The 22,393-nt window shown below is 40.9% G+C and overlaps 1 protein-coding gene across 6 annotated transcripts in view; it reads right to left on the reverse strand.

Annotated features, from left to right (window-relative positions):
* The window catches only part of NR6A1 (nuclear receptor subfamily 6 group A member 1), a 225,550-nt gene that overhangs the window by 9,372 nt on the left and 193,785 nt on the right, over positions 1–22,393 (reverse strand). For 2 of the 6 annotated variants that reach the window (XM_042911846.1, XM_042911849.1), the window contains 5 exons: positions 21,798–21,830; positions 12,369–12,424; positions 5,623–5,777; positions 3,977–4,204; positions 2,398–2,652 (listed from right to left, as the gene is read on the reverse strand). In XM_042911846.1, coding sequence (XP_042767780.1) covers positions 2,398–2,652; positions 3,977–4,204; positions 5,623–5,777; positions 12,369–12,424; positions 21,798–21,830 — 727 coding nt within the window. The remainder of the gene's footprint in view (positions 1–2,397; positions 2,653–3,976; positions 4,205–5,622; positions 5,778–12,368; positions 12,425–21,797; positions 21,831–22,393) is intronic. The other 4 variants (XM_042911848.1, XM_042911845.1, XM_042911847.1 and 1 more) reach the window with 2 other exon arrangements.

The raw sequence follows: 22,393 nt of genomic DNA on the forward strand, positions 1-22,393 counted from the left end.
ACACCGCTCCCCTGACATGCACAACAGGGTCCTAGTACATGGAATCAGAACTAACTTGTTGAAATTTAACTCCTATTTTTCCATGGAAGGATTCCATATGCTTTTAGCATGGAGTAGTGAGTCCTGACAACAAATCTATTTCTTATCCTCAGAATCCACTAGAGAGCTCAGCACCAATACATCGTCTAGAATTAGCACTGTTCAACAGAACTTTCTGAGATGATGGCGATGTTCTGTATCTGCACTGTCCAATACATGATCCACTAATCACATGTGGCTAGTGAGCACGTGGAAATGTGGCTAGTGCTAATGAGGACTGAATTTTTCATTTTATTAAATTTTAATTAAATTAAATTTAAAAAGTCACCCGAGGCTAGCAGTTACTATATTGGACAGTGCAGCTCTACATTCTCCTTGGTAAGGAGGCTTCCTAGGAAATAAATATTCCCTCACTAATTTAGCTGTTACTGGCCCCTGCCTTGCTCTTAGGGCCCAAGGGACTGGATACAGTGGGATGGGGTGCCTTATAAAGCTCAAAGCCACAGAGGGCTCTGCATGGCCAATGATCCTTGCCTACCTGCAGAAGACCTGGGAAAACCCATCATTCTATAGAGACTGGAGCCCATAGGCTGACTTTGTAGACAGCCGCAGGCTGCACTGGTGGATTCCAAGCAAATAAGGAGGCCAGGCTCACTGGGCCAGCTCTACAAACCCTGACAGTATTAGCATTGCTAACTGCAATTCAAACACTTAGTTGGCCCAGAGTTAAGGAGGAGATAGGAATTTGATAGAAACAATGAATTAGAGGCTCAAGACAAGGGGTTAGGTCATGTGCAAAATCAGATAGCTCTGTTTACAGGTCAAAGTGTCAGCTGGGTTCAAAGCTCTGTCATTTACAGATTACCCTGAAACCAGTAAGCATCACTGAAAAGGAAATATTAGAAAATCAGAGGAGGGTATTGGCACCCTGATTCCTCCCTCCCTCAGCTTTGCAAAGAGCCCTTGAGAGTCTTGGAGCTTTACTCTCAGCCCAACACTCCCCCTGTCTTTATGCCATGGTAACTGGATGGCAGGGGAAGATGTACTTTGGTCCTGTGTAGAGAAGTGTGGGGGCTAGCACCCCATCTCCTTCAGCTTTCATTGATGGGGGTACCTTTTCTCCTCTTTTTCTTGGTGCTCTGGAATCCCATGACTTTGTTTTTTTAAACTGTTCAATAAAGGTGAATTAATGAAATGTCTATTGCAATGTGATTTAAGCTTTATTTTTCACATGGATAAATTAATAAGCCAGAAAAGCTGTATCAACTGATCATTTGTTCTGATTTTGGGTTGTCACCATGTGCTGTAGGTCTTCAAAGTGAGTGAGTAAAAGATTTGTGCTAGACAGGGAGATTAGGATCCTGGTCAGCTGGGATGAGACATTATGCCAGAAAACATTGAAAAGAATGGCTCAGTCTCTTAGTCCCATGCTGTTACCATCACACTGCATCTCAGATACAGTAACAGAGCCTAAGCTTTGACACCAGGTAGGCACAGGTTCAAATCCAGGCTCTGGAGTGTTGGTCCCAACACTCAAGGGCAGGTCTCTTTGAACTTCAGTTTTCTTATCTATAAAATGGGCATAACCACACCTATAATGCTGGAGGCTGTGAGAAAGAAAGAAGACAATCATATAAAATACCAAGCCCAGGGGCATCTGGGTGACTCAGTTGGTTAAGCGACTAACTCTTGGTATCGGCTCAGGTCATGATCTCAGAGTTTGTGAGACTGAGCCCCACACTGAGCTCTGCACTGGCAGTGTGGAGCCTGCTTGGGATTCTCTTTCTCCCTCTCTCTTTGCCCGTCCCCTGCTCACATTCTCTTTCTCTCTCTCAAGATAAATAGATAAACTTAAAAAAAAAAAAAAAAAGCCAAGCCCGGTGCCTGGCACACAGTAGATACTGCAGTGACTTCTAGGTCTTATTCTTCAATTGTAAACTATAGCTCACAGCCCCCTCACCTTACAGATAAAGTTTAGAGTTTAGATTTTTGTTTTTCCCAGATATATTCTCTTACCTCAATGATCCAGATGTGATTAAAATAATAATAATAATAATAATAATAATAATAGCTTAGAACTCTGCTAAGGCATGCTGCACAATATTATTTATTTTTCACAACTACCTTGTTGGGGGAAGTACTGGTATTATCCCATTTTAGAAATTCAGAACCTGGGGATCAGAGATTTGACCATGGTCACAAAGGTAGTCAGTGGTAGAGTGAGGATTCAAATCCAGCCTTGTGTGTGGCTTTAATTCCTATCCTTTGGAGTGTCAGTGGGGAGCACTCCATCCCCACCTTGCAGGAATGACAATGGTTTGGTTGCTTGGGACTTCCTCCCCAGCCAACAGCCCTTACCTGTGTAGTTCCTCATCAGAGGGTGAATACTTGGCAGTGACATCAGCCAGCTCCCCAAAGATCTGTTTGCTATAAACAGTGAGGGAAGACAGCAGGATTAATTCTTGCCATGTAGAGCTCAGGAGGCACGTGTAATCCTTGATTGAGAGCTCGCAGAAGAAAGGCAGTTTCTTGATCCAAGCAATCTGCCTAAAGAGCAGCTCATCAGCTAGGCGGCAAAGCAGGGCAAACAGCTCTGCCTGAGTCACAGCATACCTGGGGGTAGGGACAGTGGAAAATTACTTCCGGTGGCCAGAGAGAGAGGATAAGGGCACAGGTAGAGGCTACTCCTAAGAGTAGAAAGGGTCTCTGGCAGTGGGCTCCTTGCCCTTGATCATGGGTCTCCAACTTCATTCAATTGAGTCTAATGATAAAGCGGCAGGACTGGAGCCAGCAGCAAGCTCAGGGCTGGGGAGGTGGGTTTGGTGAGAAAAGGTTGTAGAAAGGAAAGGAGGCTTGGAAATTTGTGCAATTATTAGGCAGTATGACTTTTAATGTTGGTGTCCACAAATGTTCCATGTGTTGAGAGAAAATTCTGTGACCCTTGCACTAGTTTTGGCAATGAGAGCTCCATTAGGTCAGGTCTGGTACCCACCCAATACAGGGGCTGACAACAAAAATGAGCCTGAGGACAGATGGCTGAAAGAGAGAACATGTTCAGAAGGTTTTCCTGCTCTCATTGCACCCCCTGGTGGTGAGTTCAGGAACTAAAGTTGCTTAGCCTTTGTGAGTTACTGCTGTATGGAAAGAGCAGGGCATTTCTCATCTCTGGGCTGGATGAGATAGGGTCCCAGTTTTCTTTCTCTCAAGGCCCCTGGGCATGACTCTTCCCCACACCCCCACACTCAGATTTATAAAGATTTTGTGTGTCCTTCTTATAAGAAGATCTTTGAATTTCCTCCGCTGATATTGGAGACTAGCTTGAAAGATCTCCAGATACATCCTAGGGATCTAAGCTTGATAGCAAACAGCCTGTGCCCCAGGCCAAAGGAATGGGTGCAGCAATTGGTGGCCCTGAAGGCTGAACTAGTATCTACTCAGGTAGAGGTGACAGAGGATTTAAAGAGTATTCCTTCCACCAACTCAGGTCTGTACACAGAGCACATGGCACCAGGCTACCAATGGGTACGTTGGCTAGAGATGCAGATAGTCCACAACCAGTTAGTGCCTTGTTACGGAGCCTGAACTTAATGTATGATTATCCCCAGAAGTATATTTCATCTCTGACTCAGAGCCAGAGAAGCACTTCAGACCCATCCCAGGGCCTGGCTTACCTAGCTAGGCCCAAGCAGAAACAAGCCTTTTAATCCCAATTCCATAGGATTGATAAAACAGTCCCAACTCTATGAAAAAAGATGCTCAAGAGAAAAACAAGGGACCACTGCCTGCAAAGATATATACAGATTTGTCCTCTGATGCTTCAGTCATTACTCATTATCCCCCGACTCATTCCAAAGCCTAGGGTATTAGTAGCCAGGGATGAAGGTGGGTGTGGGGTGGAGATCATTTTGAAGTCGCAAGGACTAAATGGGGCACTCACCCATCTTCAATCAACATGGGCGTGCCCAATGGCTCCAGGTCCTCCGCTGAGACCAGCTGGTGAATCAGACTGTACGACTGAGGATCCAGGCTGCGAGCTTGTGGGGGCAGAAGTGGCGAGTGGGCGGAATAGCTAAAAAGGTGCGGTATGTATTGATAGTGTGGAGGCACAGACATCCCCATGTACTGCTCTCTGAATGCCATGAATCCATTTAGTTCCACAGACCTACTGGAAAGAAAAGTTTCATGTCAAGCAGAACCATGGCAGGTGTACTGCCTGCTCAAAGGAAGTGAGCCACAATGTGGCTAAGGTGTTCTTTGGCCATGCAGTGTGTCTTCATCAGGGACATAATTAACGGTTACATGCATGTCTCCCCTACTAGATAGGGACTCTGTACAGATGTGTGTATGTGTGACTTATCATTGGACACCCAGCACCTGGCAAAATAGGTACTGAATAAAGAGTGGTTGAATAAATTCTTTGTATAGGTGCCACATTTGAAGAGATTTTAATGGATACTCACAGACTATGGTCCACAAAGGTGTGGGGGTATGTATTTTTTTATTACTAGGAAAACTAAGGCACAGCCAGCCTAAGGGCCTTGCCAGGCCACAAAACAAATCCAGCACCTAGCAAGGAACCTGACATGTGGCAACAACTCCCCTAAACATTCAAAAGAAGGAACAAAAAAGGAACAACTGAAATTACTGAAACAAAAAGGAACAAATGAATGAATAAAAGTTACCGTAAAATACCAAGAAAAAGGCAGATAAAAATCTGCAGGCAGATTCTTGGTATTTTCCTGGAGAAATCTAATCACTGGCCATTGGAAAAATCTAACTACTAACCACTGAAGAAATCTAACCACTCTGTTACCTAAAACAACAATCCTGTAGCTTTACCTAGATGCATTTCCTGTAACAGGGGCTGGTAAACTATAGGCTAATGGTACACAGCCACATTCATTCATTCACGTAGCGTCTGGTGGCTTTTGCACCATAATGGCAGAGTTGAGTAGTTGAGACCCAGACTGTATAGCCTACAAAGCCTAAATTATTTATTATCTGGCCTTATAGAAAACGTTTATCAATCCCTGTCCTATAAGAAAGATTTCTGCAAAAAGGAAATCTTCCCTGGTAGTTGATGGCTACATTTACACATAACAACTAACTTAACATTCTTGAACAAAGAGTCTCCAAATTGGTATTCCATGATAACAACAAATTTAAATCACTAGCTTAAAATTTTTCAGTTTCTTAAAATTTATAAAGTGAAAATCTTCACTCTTGCTGAGGCAAAGAAATTAGAACTTAATTCAATATTGTCAATGTGGTTTGTTTTATTTCAGTGATAAAGTAAATGAGAGAAAAGAGCTACATTTAAAATGTTATTTTGTTAGGTGAAGAACGTATGGGCACAGACAGCAGCTATAGTACTTTATTAGTCTGCAAAGAGACTGCTGACATTTTCAAGGTCTTCAGCAAAAAGCAGGCTGTGAAATGCTGTTCTGTGTCATCCTGGTCCGTCCCTGCCCCAAAGACTGAGGGAACAAGAGTACAATGGCTGAGACAGCCCAGAGGTTCCGTGTGGGTCTGCGTACTCTCTGGGTGATCCCTAGATGATGCTGGGTTTGCCTTGAAGCTCACCTGGAGGACAGTGTAGAGCCCGGTGAGGGCTGGTTGCTCTCTGAGGCCCTGTTCCCAGGGGAACTGTGGTCGCTGTCACCATGGTTGCTCCAGTGATTGGCCTCTTCCTCAAATTCCTGCCCAGACATGATCCTTTCGATCTCCTCCTCTGATATCTTTGACAAGGAATTGACACATGTTAGACTGGGTGCCCAGGATAACCTCCGTTCCTTCTTTAGGACTGAGAATGTATTTAAAACTCACATTCCTAGAACTCTCTAGAGAGAAACCCAGATTCCCTCTCTTCTACCTCCATACCCCACAGTCTCTCACTAATCTTAGGACAGCTCGGTTGCTTGCTTCCTAGCACCACAGCTCACCATAATTTTCCTCTTGTCCATTTACCCTCCTCTCAAGCCACAAAGTGTCTATGTTCTTCAACATTCCTCTTTGTCTTTGAGTTTATTCTTCCCTACCCCTGAAACACCACTCTTCAATAACAAACTCCTCCTTGCCTTTTAAGACCCAATTCAAATGTTACCTTCTTTGTGAACCCTCTATCGCTACCTAGACAGAATTTTAGGTCCTTCTTCTGTCCACTTACAATTCTATGGATTCTGAGATACGCAGAATAACATAGTGGTTAAGAGTATGAATTCTAGAGTCAGAGCACCTTTGTTCCAACACAGGTTCTGCTACTTTCTAAAAGTTGTACAATCTTGGCAAGTCATTTACCTATTTTAACTTAAATTCCTTTATCTATGTGGTGGAGAGAATAATATCTGTCTCGTGGGGTTATTGTGAGGATTAAATTAGTTAATACATTATCACATGTTTAGAAAAGGGCTTAGCACATAGCAATAATTATGGAAGGCTGACAATGATATCTTCATCATCATTATTATTTTTATAGCATTTACGATAATGTATCATAAGAATACCCTCTATTAGACCTAAGGCTATGATTAGAACCTAGAAAAAAGTGCTCAAAAAATGCACGTTGGATAAACAAATGTTCACTTATTAAGTACTGTCCATGAAACTCCACATGGATTTTCTTAGTAAGAAAGACATTCCCAACCCTACTGAATAAATAAGAAGAAACTCTAGCTCAGACAAGTGAACTGACCTGCCCAAGATCACACTGTGTGCCCACGTCTGGGGAGGAGTTTGAGGAAGAGGCCAAAGTATCCAAGTATTCAGTCCCTGGCTCTAGCTATCATACCACACAGGGAGTGAGTAAACACATCTTCTATACAGTGTTTAACCCAGAGTTGAAGCTTAACTGGCTAAACTTAGCACGGGATGAGAGTGAGTAGTAAGGAGGAAAGGCCAGATACATTTTTATTTTTTGTTTCTATAGAAAGCCTGGGAGGACGTTTTCTCTGAAATCTGAGTCAAACCTGCATAACTCTTTGTTCCAGCAGCCTGTGAGGAAACCTTGAGCTGCTGTGATCATAAATACAGGAGGCATTTAGAACTGGAAGCCAGCCAGCATACAGGACTTGGAGGGAAAACGAGAAACATTTAACTGGTACACAAGTTGAGTGACTGGTCTTAAATAACTTAGATTGTGTACTGAATTGGAGGTACGGTAGTCTTTATTCAAGCACATGTAGCAAAACAAATCTTTTCACTTAGGGATCTTTAGAACACTGAAATCACACATTGTGTAAGACACGTGAAGGGGCGCCCGGATGGCTTACTCAGTTAAGCGTCCGACTTCAGCTCAGGTCATGATCTCATCACGGTCTGTGGGTTCAAGCCCCACACCAGGCTCTGTGCTGACAGCTCAGAGCCTAGCGCCTGCTTCGGATTCTGTGTCTATCTGCCCCTCCCCTACTTGTGCTCTGTCTCTGTCTCTCTCTCTCAAAAATAAATAAACATTAAAAAAAAAAAAAAAAAAAAAGACATGTGAAGACAAAAGGTGCCATCAAACTGTAAGACATTTAGTGACACCCTGACTGAAGCAGGCTCAGTGATGGCAGTGAGAGGAAGACCAGAGCTTAGAGGGCATGGAAGTACTTGAGCGAGGTGAAAACAACCAGTCAGTAAGACTGGGAGACAAAGGTGTACTGTACCTGTCTCTTCCTATGGGTCCCATGGTACACTAGGCCATCAGTGATGCATTAAGGGGATGGAACACACCAGCAGTGCTTACGTCTAGGTTCAGACCTCATCTGTCATTTTCTACCTGGGTGCTCACTGTTGGGCAAGTCACTCAAGTTTTCTGAGCCTTAGTTCCCTCACTTGTAAAATGAAGATAACACCACCTCCTTCACAGTTCAGGATTCCCTCACAGGGTGCAAAACTGAGCCAGACAGACTTGGGAGGTTGATCTAAGATAAAGTTATGAGGTGCAAGTGCACAACAGTTGCTCAATTCTATCCCTTGTAATTAAGCACTTGGAGATCACAGCTTTCTCTTCCTAACAGATCATCTAAAAAAGTAAAAGACAAAAGAGGAAATTATATGCCTAGTAGCAAAATGTCAAATGTAACGAGAGATGAAATAGGAATGTTTCTCTGAGCATCAGCTACCTCAATTCTAGAGAGAACATAGGGTCTAGAGACATAAGCGACTGAAAAGCCCTGGCATGGTGGGAGAAGAGTACTCAAAAGTCATTGGGTAATACTGAGGAAGGTTCTTCATTGAGGAAATGCTTAAGAATTCTTCCCGGGGTGCCTGGGTGTCTCAGTGGGTTAAGCGTCCAACTCTTGATTCCTGCTCAGGTCATGATCTCACGGTTTAGAAGATCAAGCCCCATGTCTGGCTCTGTGCTGACAGCACAGAGCCTGTTTTGGATTCTCTCTCTCTCTTTCTGCCCCACCTCTGCTCATGCTCTCACTCTCTCTCTCAACATAAATAAACATTAAAAAAAAAAAAGAATTATTCCCAGTGGATAAACTTTCTGCTGCATCTAAATACAAAAAGAATGACTACAAATAAAGGCCACACATGAAAAGCCCACAGCTAATATCATTACTCAATAATGAAAAACTAAGAGTTTTTTTCCTAAGATCAGGATTACAGCAAAAATGCCCACTTTCGCCATTTCTCCTTACACGGTATTAGAAGTCCTAGCCGTTGCAATTAGGCATGTAAAAGAAATTTTTAAAAAATCTAAATCAGAAAGAAGCAAATTACCTCTGTTTATAGATGACATGATCTTGTTGTAAATACAAAACTCTAAAGATTCCACATAGAAAACTTAGAATTAATAAAAGAATTCAGCAGGAGCACCTGGATGGCTCAGTCAGTTAAGTATCTGACTTTGGCTCAGGTCATGATCTCACGGTTTATAAGTTCGAGCCCAGCACTGGGCTTTGTACTGACAGTGCAGAGCCTGTCTGGGATTCTCTCTCTCTCTCTCTTTCTCTCTCTCTCTCTCTCTCTCTCTCTGCCCCTTCCCCACTTGTTCTCTCTCTCAAAATAAACAAACTTAAAAAAAAAAAAAAGAATTCAGCAAAGTTTCAGGATAAAAAAAAAAAATCAATGTACAAAAGTCAGTTGCATTTTTATATACTAACAATAAATCTGAAAAGGAAATTAAGAAAACAATCTCAGTTACAATAGTATCAAAAAGAACAAGATATTTAGGAATAAACATAATTAAAGGGATGAAAGACTTGTACACCGCTGAAAGAAATTAAAGATATAAATAAATGGAAAGACAGCCTGTGTTCACAGATTAAAAAACAATATTGTTAAAATGTCCATAGGATCCAAGGTGATCTACAGATTCAGTATAATCCTTATCAAAATTCCAACGGCATTTTTTGCAGAAATAGAAAAAAAAAGTCCCAAAATTCATATGGAAACACAAAGAACCACAAATTGCTGAAACAACCTGACAAAAACCAACAAAGCTAGAGGCCTTTACACTTCCTGTTTTCAAAACATATTACAAAGCTACAGCAACCAAAACAGTATGGCATGGTACTGGCATAAGGACAGGACTATAGACCAATGGAACAGAACAGAGAGCCCCCAAATAAGCCCACATATGTAGAGTCAAAAGATCTTTGACAAAGCTGCCAAGGCTACACAACAATAGTCTCTTTAACAAGTGGTATAAAGAAACTAGATATTCATATGCAAAAGGATGAAAGTAGATTCTGATCTTTTATACTACATACAAAAATCAACTTAAAATGGATTAGACTTAAATGTAAGACCTGAAACTGTAAAACTCTTAAAAGAAAACAGAGAAAAGGCTTCTTGTCATGTTGAGCTCTGCACTGAGCATGGAGCCTACTTAGGATATTCTCTCTTTCTCCCTTTCTCTCTTTCTCTTTCTCTCTCTCTCTCTCTCTCTCTCTCTGTCTCTCTCTCTCTCCCTCTCCCTCTGCCCCTCCCCTGCTTATGTTCACATGCACTCTCTCTCTCTCCAAAAAAAAAAGGGGGGGGGGGCAGCAAAAGATTTGACTAGACAAAAACAGACCCAAAAAATCTTCTCCAAAGACATATAAACAGCACAGCCAACAAATACATGAAAAGATGCTCAATGTCACCAATCAGACAAATGCAAATTAAAACCTCACACCTGTCCAGAATGACATTAACAGAAAAAAACAGAAAATAAGAAGTACTAGAGAAGATGCAGAAAGTTGGAACCTTTGTGCACTGCTGGGTGGGAATGGAAAATGGTTGTGGCCACTATGGAAGACAGTATGAAGGTTTTTCAAAAAAGTAAAAATAAAACCACCATATGAGCCAGTAATCCCACTTCTGGGTATTTGTCCAAAAGAACTGAAATCAGGATCTCAAAGAGAGATTTGCACTTCCTTGTTCACTGCATTATTCACAAAGGCCAAGAGATGGAAACAACTTAAATATCCACCGACAGATGAACGAATTAACAAAATATGGTATATATCTGCAATGGAATATTATTCAGCCTTAGAAATCCTGTCATATGCTACAATACGCTAAGTGAAATAAGGAAATCACAGAAAAACAAATACTGCATGATTCCATGAGGTCTCAAAAGTAGCCACACTCCTAGAAAGGCAAAAGTAGAATGGTGGTTGCCAGGGAATGGGGAGAGGGGGAAATAAGGAGTTGCTGCTCAGTGAGTATAAAGTTTCAGTCATAAGATGAAAAGGCTCTATATATAGATGAAAATGTGCATATAGTAAACAATACTGTACTGCATACTTAATTTGTTAATTTCATGTTATTTTTTTTTAACACACACACACACACAGAATACCTATGTATAGGCTAAAATGAATCAAATTGACTTTCAAGAAACAGATATGATTTGAATAACATGAATATAAATATTGGATTAATAAAAAGACAGAATGAATACAGCATACACCCACACCCCAATTGAGCGCATACACGAACTCATAATGAGTTCATGTGATAGGAAATGCTCCATATATCATCAGTGTATGTCTCAAAATGACTGAATTCCTGTCTTTCTCTCATATTCCCTCATATTCAATTAGATAAATCCTACCAATTTTACCTATTAAATATCTCTTGAGTCTATTCTCTCCCCTTCAATCTATACTATCATTGCCCTACTTAAAACCACTATCTATATGTCTTGGCTAGACTTCTGTAAAACCCTCTGAATTGCTTTTTCTCTGCCCCCAGTTTCACTGGCACTTACTCAGCTCCTCACAAACCATTTCTACTATTAGAATGATCTTTCTAAAATGCAAATCTGATTCTCTTTCTCTTTCTCTCTCTCTCTCTCTCTCTCTCTCTCTCTCTCTCTCTCTCTCTCTCCTTAAAGCTTTTGGTGGTTGCCTCTTGGTCCACACCAATAATCCTTGAGGCATGGTCCTGCCCACTGGTGTCCTGAGGGATTTACATATTGGGTCACACACAGATCCAATTTTCTTCCTTCATAAAGTTGTTCTTCTGCTGGCAAGTAAGAAAAAGTGGTGTAGGCTGGTCCTACAAAGGCTTTACCTAAGGAACTATAATCAAAGAGAGTTCAAGGCTACTCTCTAGAGAACAGATTCCAAACTCAAGGAATTTGCCTTATCTTCTGCCACTCCATTACATGTGCCCAGTGCTCCAGCCTGACTGAATAAACTCCCTGTGATTCCTTAAAGATTCATCTTGTGGTCTTTTTACATTCTGTTCTGTCTAGCAGTATTACAAGATACTCCCCATTCCTTCCCAACATAACTAATTCCTCCTTTTCCTTCAAGACTCAGTTGAAACTTTCCCTTCTCTAGGAAGCCTTCCCTAAATGTCTTTAGTCCCCAACAATGGCTCCAATCCAAACAGAAAAGAAGTCCCTCTTTTCTGTACTCCCTAGATATCCCCTGTTACTACTCACTGTACTCTGAATGTCTGTTTACACATCTGTCTCTTCCACTAGACTGAGTTCACAGTACAGAGGACCTGTACAAAGTAAGTGCTTAATAATATTTGTGAGATTAAATGGGTATTATCATTCCTACTCTACAAACAAGGCAAAGTAATCTTACTGATTTCTGCCAGGCTGTTTTAATGACATAAAAAAATTCTCTGGATGGTTTAAAACCAGAATTGAGTTGACTTCCTGTGAAATCCTTGGGAAGGGTTGAGGGAATCACAAAAAGAGCTTTAAATAATTATCTTACATATTTAAGATTTTCAAAGTACTTTCATACCAGGCTCTAAAAGCAGTTTTACAGGAATGAAAACAAGATGGCTCCCCCAGCAGGAGATGAGAGGATCAAGGATAAGTAGCTATGGGAACATGTGGAGCCCTGGGTTTCCAGGATGGATAACAAAGAGTGAGGCCTAGAACTCACCTGGACCGGCCCAATGCTCTTATTCCGGCCTCCGGGCATGCCATCTTCTCTGATTGCTGGAAGGAAACATAAGCCAAGACAGTCAAAGCATACTCACACAAGTCTAGGCACTTTAAAAAGAGAACTTATGTGGCCCAAAGCACAAAGTAATGATTGGTGAAATCAAGATTAAAAAACAGGTCTTTCTAGACCGAAAGTATATATACTCTTTTCATTATTCTAGGCTACCTCATAGGCAACAGATACTTTTGGACCCCCAAGGCAATGGACACACACTGTACACAATGCATACGTTTAATATTTCAACAAAGATGACAGCCTTATTAGTAGTCCCCAGTTACAAATATCCCACCAGGATGATGCATCTGAAGGCTTCAGTAAATTTAAAGAGAGGGATAGAAACAATATTTCTATTTAAAAAAATTATTTATTTGTTTTGAAAGAGAGAGAGAGAGAGAAGCAGAGAAAGGGGGAGAGAGAATCTCAAGTAGGCTCTGCTCTGTCAGTGCAGAGCCCAATGCAGGGCTAGACGATCCCACAAACCAGGAGATCCTGATCTGAGCTGAAATCAAAGAGTGAGATGCTTAAACCAACTAAGCCACTCAGGCACCCTGAGAACATTTCCATTTTTAGATATTTTGTTTTATTTCCAGGCTAAGTTGCAGTCTAATGTGTAGGATGAGAAAAGGTTCTTTGTTTTTTGTTTTTTTTAATTAATCAAAATTTTGACCTGATTGTTTTCTCCCTATAAAAGCAGTCAGTAGAGTTCCCATTGCAATTGTTTCTTATTCAGGTGATTCCACAAAAGGAAGAAGTTATTTAGCAATAAAAAGCACCCTTTAAATAGTACCAGTGTTATTAGGCATAATAGCTACTAATACTATTGCCATTACTGTTTATGGAGCACTTAATATGGGGGCACAGAAGAGAAACTTCTGATCTATAATTATAGAAACACTATGGTATCTGGCAAAACTTTCTGGCAAAGATGACTTCTGAACTGAGTCTTAAAGGATGAATAGGATTTACACAAGCAGTAAAAGGGTGAGTGAACAGTACACAGAAAAGCTTCAAGTTGAAAGTAAGCATGGAGTATTCTTTCTGGTAATTTCCAAGTGGTTCATCCTGGCTAAAGCTTGTGTGTGCGTGTGCATGTGAGTAGAGTAGTAAGAGGTGAAGTTGGAGGTTGGAGAGGCCAAGTGGGGCCCAATCACCGATAGCCTTTAACGGCAGGGTAGGAATATGGACTTTAGCAGAGGAAGCTGAGGATGAGATGGAATGCAGAGGATGGATGTGGTCAGGTTGGCATTTTCAAAAAATCTTTACGATGGCCACTGTGAAGGTTGGCTTGGAGGAGGCAATGTTAACAACAGAAGTAAGCTAACAGCATCATGTGTGAGTAAGCTTTGCTGTGTGTATGTGTGTGTGTGTGAGGCAATGTTAACAACAGAAGTAAGCTAACAGCATCATGTGTGAGTAAGCTTTGCTGTGTGTATGTGTGTGTGTGTGTAAAATAATATACCTGCTTTCAAAAAAAATAATATTAAGAATCTAGAAAGTCCTTGGGGCAGGATTGAGGGTTCCAAGCCTAACACTCAGTTCATTTTCCTTAAAGCAGATATCATTCTCGGTATCCTTAAAAAATTACACAGTTCAGAATTAGACAAAGTTGGGTCTAAATCCTGTTTTTGCCTGGTCTATGTAATTACACACAAGTTTCTTCACCTCTCTGAACCTCAGTTTACTAAAGAATAGAGGGGCTACTGGAACCTATCATACTGGGTATTGTGGGGATTACATATAAAATAACATAGCTAAAACATCAAGCATAAGGCCTGGCACATAAAGTAGGTACTTAGTAACTAATCCTTCCCTCTATCCAGCCTCTTTTCTACAAACACCGTAGCTAAAACACCAAGGATCCATTCTCAGCTTTGCTGGAGCCTTAACATCTTCATCAGGAAAATGGAGGCAACGTAGTCTGCTTTACAAGGCTGCTGTGAATTTGGAGTGGGAAACATACACAGCCTGTATTAGAGCCAGATGCATCCTAGTTTTTGTCTGGGAGCAATCTTTCAACCTAATTTCAAGTTCTAAAATTCCTTAAAATTCCTTTTCTGCTGTTCCAGGGTCAGTGACAGTGTTCACACACTTCTATTTCCAATACTGAGTTCTCCATGTCTTTGCTTCAGCTCACAGAATAAAGATCATTGGCAGATCCAGTACCAAACACATTTTAGTTGTCTTGTAGGTGAGGAAGGAACTCCATATGTTTTTCTTTTCGTTTAGAGGGCCACAAGTCTTAAAGATTTACATCTCACCAATATTTTGTTCTGATACTTAAAAGCTTATGTTGTCCCTCAACCCCACCTGGACTAAGGAAACTCACACATGATGGACATCTACTGTGTTTTAGGTACTATCCTGGGTAAAACAACCCATGAGGAAAGTACTAGTATTGCTCCCACTGAACAGATGAATCTAAGGTTCAGAAAAATGAAGTATTTTGCTTATGGCAACAGAAACTAGACAGCAGAAGAATTAAGGATGGCACCCAAACTATTAGACTAAGCCCAAATTTCTTTCCACAACTAGTTTTTCCCATTGTACCTGCATACCATTGGGAGAAACAAAATTTTAGGTGGTGCATAGATAAACTCTCAATTATACATGTATCTTAATAGGCACTAAAAAAATACTGATTTTCCATTCACTGAGATGATAAAAATTCCCTTGGAAAATTAACTTTGATTTTAAAAAATTTTTTGATTTGGGGCACTGGGGTGGCTCAGTCAGTTAAGTGTCCAACTCTTGATTTCAGCTCAGGTCATGATCTCATGATTTGTGAGATCGAGCCCCGCATCAGGCTCTGCACTGACATCACAGAGACTGCTTGGGATCCTATCTCTCCCTCTTTCTCTCTGCCCCTCCCCTGTTCATGCTGACTCGCTCTCTTGCTCTCTCTCAAAATAATATATAAAAAACACAAATAAAAAAATTTGATTTAAAGAAGAATATAAACATTAATACTGGTTTGATCAAAGATGGTAAAATTTGTCAAGATGGCATGAAACTACCTGAAGTGTGTGAAATAATAGAATGCGTCACAGTGCCTCTTTTAAAACAAGAACTTGGATCATATTTTAAAGCTTCTAATGTACCCACATATATGGTATCACATATGATCCTCACAACAACCTTGGAAGGTGCCCTAATTATTACTATCTTAGTAATTTGAAAAAAAAAAATTTTTAATGTTTATTTTTGAGACAGAGAGAGAGAGTGGGAGAGGGGCAGAGAGAGAGGGAGACACAGAATCCGAAGCAGGCTCCAGGCTCTGAGCTGTCAGCACAGAGCCTGATGCGGGGCTCGAACCCACGAACTGTGAGATCATGACCTGAGCCGAAGTCGGACGCTTAACCAACTGAGCCACCCAGGCGCCCCAATCCTACGTAGTTTAGAGATGAAAACACCTGAAGCTCACAGAGGAAAAGGGACTTGTTCAAGGCTACTCAGGGAAGAACTGACAGAGCTGAGATTTCAGTTTAGGTCTTCTGATTCTAAAGCTGTGCTTGCTCCTTGATGTTACACTGAGCTAAGAGCAAGTTTCTCAACAGGGCTGAGAATCTTTCTTGTGGTGAACTGATACTGATTTAAAAAAATAAAAACAAAGGGCTTCCAGATATAACAGGAATGGATTTTGCTCCACTTCTTGTCCCAAGCCCAAGAATGGCAGCAGCTATGGTTCTCCTATCTCTGCTCAAAAGAAGCACAAAGCCTTTTTCTGTTCTGGAACTCACATACCTATCATTCTTCACTTAGGCCTGGGCAGCCAACCCAAACCCAGAAGCAGAAAGACGAGTAAGACACAAAGTTAACTACATCAAAACCCACTGGTGGCTCCCTTTGGTCTATGAGCTAAATCCCAGCTTGCCAGCTTGGCATTTAAGACACTCCTATGATCTGGTTCCTCTGGGGTTCCCCATCTTCATCTCTTGTCACAAAATTTACACTGTAACTACAGAGAACTATTTGTTAGTCCTTGAACATACCATGCTGCTTTACACAGCTTTTCCTGTTTACATATTGTTGCCTCTACTCAGAAAATAACTTTCTGGTGGGAAAATCTAGCAGCATCACCTTACTCAAGTGACACCACCTCAACCAAGTGATTCAAGTTAACATGACCAATAATGGGACAAAGTACACCATGCCCCCCTGATATGATGCATGAAAAGGACACATCATCGCTTTTGTGGCATTCTTGCCAAAAATGCATGACCTAACGTAATCGTGAGGAAACTGAAAAACCCAAGTTGAGGAATATTCTACTTGTTTTCTTCAAAATTGGCAATGTTATTCAAGACAAAATAAGACTGAGGAACCCTTTCAGATTAAAGGAGACTGAAGAGGGTGCGTGGGTGGCTCAGTCAGTTAAGCATCTGACTTCGGCTCAGGTCATGATCTTGCAGTCCGTGAGTTCAAGCCCTGTATTGGGCTCGGTGTCGACAGCTCAGAGCCTGGAGCCTGCTTCGGATTCTGTGTTTCCCTCTCTCTCTGCCCCTCCCCCCACCACTCTCTCAAAAATAAATAAACATTAAAAAAATAAATAAGTAAAGGAGACTGAAGAGACACAAAAGCTAAATGTAATACACGATCCTGGATTGGCTCCTATATTACAAAAAACACCTTGCTATAAAGGACACTGAAATAAGTGGTGAAATTTGAATAAGATTTGCTAATCAGATAATAGTATTATGCCATATTAAAATTTTTTATTATTCTTTAAAAATTATTATTTTTAGAGAGAGAGTGTGAGTGAGTTCAGAGGCAGAGAAAGAATCTTAAGCAGGCTACATGCTCAGCAAGGAGCCCTACATGGGGCTTAATCCCACGACCCTGGGATCATGACCTGAGCCAAAATTAAGACTTGGATGCTCAACCGACTGAGCCACCCAGACGTCCTTCCTGGTTTTGATAACAGTACTGTGGTCATGTTAGAAACAAAGAAGAATGATGTCTGTAACTTCCTCCCAAAGAGTTAAGAAAATACATACAAACACACACACTTTCTCTCTCTCCCTCTCCTCTGCTCCCTCTTCCTCTCCCAGCCTCCTTACTTCCTTTCTTTCTCTTTCTCTCTTCCCCTTCCCTTCCCTCTCTCTTTCTCCTTCTTGAAGAGAAGGAAGAGGGGAGTGGTTTTTAAAAAGCTCTTAAGGGGCTCCTGGCTGGCTCAGTCAGTGGAGCATGCAACTCTTGATCCTGGGGTTGCAAGTTCAAACCCCATGTTATGTGTGATTACTTAAAAATAAAATCATAAATAAATAAAATCATAAGCAAATAATAGCTGTTTAATTTTATAAAGAGCTTGAACTTCTATGCCTTCAAGATTCTGCTCAATTATTCTTTCCTTGAGATTTCTCAGCGCTCCATTTTTATCCTGATAAAGCAGTATGGCAATGCCACAGGTTTATTCTCACAATGCCATTCTACCCACATCACCTTCTCCAAGTTTTCCTTAACCTTTTTACTTTTTAACCAGTTAACTAATGAGTTATGAGACAACAAAGTTAGGGAATTCTGAATTTTCTCACATAATTTTTTTTTCACGATTCTTAACTGACATAAATTTTCTCATAAGGCTCAGTGTAACTTCCTCTTTCCTCCGATGAGACTAACAATATTTCCCCCATCCTGTTTTGTGCCCTGGTCCCCCTACCAGAGTAAATCCACCAAACCAGAAAGCATCTTACCTAAGCGGGACTTGGCCATGGCCCTTAAGGGGCACACTGTCTAAATGGTGGAAACAGAGAAGTTAAGAGACAAAGATAGCACAAGATGATCGGGGCTACGGCGGAGGGCAAAAGGGGCTGTGGAAGTCAAGGAGGGTCATCTTTCCGGTGAGAGGTGGTATCAGAGAAAGCTGCTTAGAGGATGTTACAAACAAAAGCTTAGCCTCCAAAGAAAAGTATACATAACCAGGTGAGGAGATGGGGATAAACCATTCTAGGGACGATGAAACTACATGGGGAATGTGAATTGTGTGGGGAGCAGCAGAGGGAGAAGGGAAGGGAGGAAGTGGCTGATGCTAGAGTCAGAGGGGCTTTGAAAATCACTCTGAAAAGCCAGAATTTATCCTGAAGGCTGCAAGATGGGTGAGGAGGTAATGCTTGGGAGGTAATGGGCTGGGTAGTGAAGAGGGACAGATGGGGCCCAGCCTCCACTCACTATCCTTATTTAAATTTCCCTCACTGCTTTGCTAATTAATTTCCTGACCAGTCAAATTCCATATATGAAGAGATATCTATGTTTAGAGACAGGGGACAAGAGAGGGCTGGCTCATACATGGCGGTTGAGTTTTTTTGAACACTTAAGTTTTCAAATTTTGAAGTAAGTTTAGACTTAACAAAAGAGTTGCAAAAAAAACTAGTACATAGAAACCCTATATACTCTATACCCAGCTTCCCTGTCTGTTAACATCTTACAAACCACAGACTATTCATCAAAACTAAGAAATTAACTTTGGCATAGTATGATTGACCAAAATATAAACTTTATTCAGATTTCCCCAATCATGTTCCCTTCTGTTCCAGAATCCAATCTAGGATCCCATACTGCATACAGTTGTCATGTCTCCGTAGTTTCCTCCAATCATTCTTAGTCTTGCCTTGTCTTTTGTGACAATGATACTTTTGGAGAGTATTCTGTATGTCAGGTATTTTGAAGAATGTCTTTCAATTTGGGTTGCCCTGTTTTCCCATAAGTAGATTGGGAATGATCCATCCCTGGGTGTATATATGTGTATCTGTGCCCCTACTGTAGAATATCAGGGGGGTATATGTGTAAATATACTGGTGATACTGACCTTGCTTGGCTAAAATGGTATCTGTCAGAATTCTCTACTGAAACTTATTACTTTCCCCTTTGTAATTACTAAATATTCTGGGGCTATGCAAATACTCTGTTTCTATTTAAAACTATGCTCTCTATTTTAGCATCCATAAATGGATACTGCCTGCAGCAATTATTACTGTTGTGTTTAAGAAAAAATTTTTTTAATGTTTATTTATTTCTGAGACAGAGCATGAGTGGGGGAGGGGCAGAGAGAGAGGGAGACACAGAATCAGAAGCAGGCTCCAGGCTCTGAGCTGCCAGCACAGAGCCTGACACGGGGCTTGAACTCACAGACCGCGAGATCATGACCTGAGCCGAAGTCAGATGGTCAACCCACTGAGCCACCCAGGCGCCCCTACTGTTGTGTTTTAATGGTGATCTTCTATTTCCTTCATGCCTTCTACATTTATTAATTAGAATTCTTCTATAAGAAAGAATGGTCATTCCTGTATTCAGTTAGTTCTATCAGTAGGAACTCATGGATATTTTATTCTTTGAGTTATAAACTAATGTATAGTTATTTTGTTGCTCAAGCTGTTCTAACTTTGGCTATTGGAAGTGCTTTCAGGTTAGCTCCTGTGACGTTTCGATAATGCTTCCTCCTTGCCCCTTCCTTTTTAAAATATAGCACATTCTGGCGCGCCTGGGTGGCTCAGTTGGTTAAGGATCTGACTTAGGCTCAGGTCATGATCTCACGGTCCGTGAGTTCGAGCCCCACATTGGGCTCTATGCTGACAGCTCAGAGCCTGGAGCCTGCTTCAGATTCTGTGTCTCCCTCTCTCTCTGCTCCTCCTCTGTTCATGCTCTCTCTCTCTCTCCTTCAGAAATAAAAACATTAAGATAGCTAGCTAGCTAGCTAGCTAGCACATTCTAACTTTCTGGCACCACAGATGCTCCAGGCTTGCCTTATATTTTCCCTGCCACAGCCCTAGAATAACCCATTCCTTCAAAGAGTCTGGTTCCTTTTATTGATATTTGGAGACCAAGATCTGGTTCTTCTAAAAATTTTTTCTGAACATGAGTTCATATTGATACTTCCAATCTTGCACCAGATTGGTGCTTCATTCTTGCCTTCCTCTTTCCTGATTTATAACTTCTTTCTCTGATGTGAGAAAATGGACTCTCATTATCAACGATATATTTACCTGCTTGTTCAACTCCAGTATACAAATAAAGTAGTGACAGACTTCCTAACCCATAACCTTGAAACAAACAAATTTATAAACTAGAGAGCTTTGTTTGTATACAATTCTTTTTGTCTTCAGCCTTATGGTATATAGTCGAAACACTATTTTCCAAGGTCAGCTCCTTTCTTCCCCATTTCCCCATGTGATTTATCTGTAATACCAGTTAGACTCATTCATCACAGTGTACATTCTATCTTTCCCCCCATAAACTTGTTGCTTTTAAACAAATTTATATACCATAAAATTCACTTCTTTAGTGATGTATATTTCTACATTTTGACAAATGCATAAAATTATATGGCTAACACCACAGTTCCACGTAACAGTTCCATCAACCAAAAACATTCCAAAGGCAACTGCAATGTAAATGCTGCTTTCTTAGCACCAACCAGGAGGTGGCAGCGTTTCTCTCTGAGAAGCAGCTTCACAAGGCAACTAAACCATCCAGCAATGCATGCAAAGGGACAAAGGAAGGCAGTTCCCACCCCTCAGTACTCCTTGTGTCATCTTCTCCTGGCTATGGTTATAGGAGTTATGAAGTTAAGCTTCTTCCCTAAAACAGGAGAGTTTGGTTAGAAGGTCCAGAGTCTCATATTCCAACTAAATAAGCAGGATGAATCATCAGAGAGAACAGTCAAGAAGCCAACCATAAATATGCTTTGAGAAAATACAGTGAGGACAAAAAAGGGAGATGAGAAAACTGGAGACCAACACCAAATCAGATCAAAGTGGGGAGATGCTCACAGGCTCTCTCTTCAAGATGTTACTTGTTTGGCAGTGGTGGCTGGGAAACATTTCTGTAAGAGGAAACGGCCAGTGTGGAAGGGAGAGGACTGCTAGCTAAAGGAAAGAACCTGAGCACAGGCAGGATAATACAAAGCATGCTTGAGGCACAGGAAGTAAATTCTGGACAGAAAAGGAGATTAGACACATAGCAGACAAAGTTGGTAACAATTTAAATGCTGTATTACAGGTGTTTATCATGCAGTAAACACAGGGCATTCCAACATGCGAGTAGCTATGCCCATATGGTAGACGCTGTAAAGCAGCACGTTGTCTATACGGTTAGGTACCAGCCCTGCCTGATTAATAATGAATTACAACTTAGTAATTATTATCCACATAATCACCACTAACTTATCTACTGGTAAGGTATTTTACCTCTCCCAGCTGCATCTATAAACCGAGGGTAATATTTAATAATAGGTTTGTGCATATTCAATGAGACAATGCATAGAAAGTGCTGAAGAGTTTCTGATATACATAGTATCTGATAAATATTAGTATTATAAGTAAATTATAAATGACCTAAATTTATCTAAATGCCCTTTTTTTAGAACTTTCTTACCTTTCTTCATGATAGGCAAGCTTTTAAAGGATTCTTCTTATCCCACATATAATTTAAAAAAACAAAAATAAAAACCAGTGTTAAGTATATCTGGTTGTCTGCACTTATTAATGAGACAAAACCAATTTGAACAGTTCACTAAATCTAACTCCCGCCCCAACACACTACTATTATGAACCCCTAGTACCTCGCTGAGTATTTTATATACGTTGTCATATTTAATCCTCTAGAGAATTCCCAAAAGGTTAAGTACTCACTATCACATGATTTTAAAGGTAAGATAATTGACCATCAGACATAAAGCAAACTGCCCAAGGTCACAGAACTGATCTGTCACCAACCCCTGCCTCCATGCTTTCTACTGAACTGTACTATACTATATTGTCCACCCTCCATGAGAACGCTCCTAAAGTTTCTGACACTGGCCCTCTCCTCTTCTGTATCCAAGTTCTTTCCTTGGGTGGTTTTTACCCACCAACAAAATTTTACCACCTGATTGCAAACAGTTCCACAAACTTCTGCTTAAAGGCAGGACTTTTCACTTCAGTTCCTACATATCCACATTCCTTGGTGGACATTGTATGTGTCTTTCACAG

The sequence above is a fragment of the Panthera leo genome, chromosome D4 (assembly GCF_018350215.1).
Source record: "Panthera leo isolate Ple1 chromosome D4, P.leo_Ple1_pat1.1, whole genome shotgun sequence".
Classification (NCBI taxonomy): Eukaryota; Metazoa; Chordata; class Mammalia; order Carnivora; family Felidae; genus Panthera; species Panthera leo.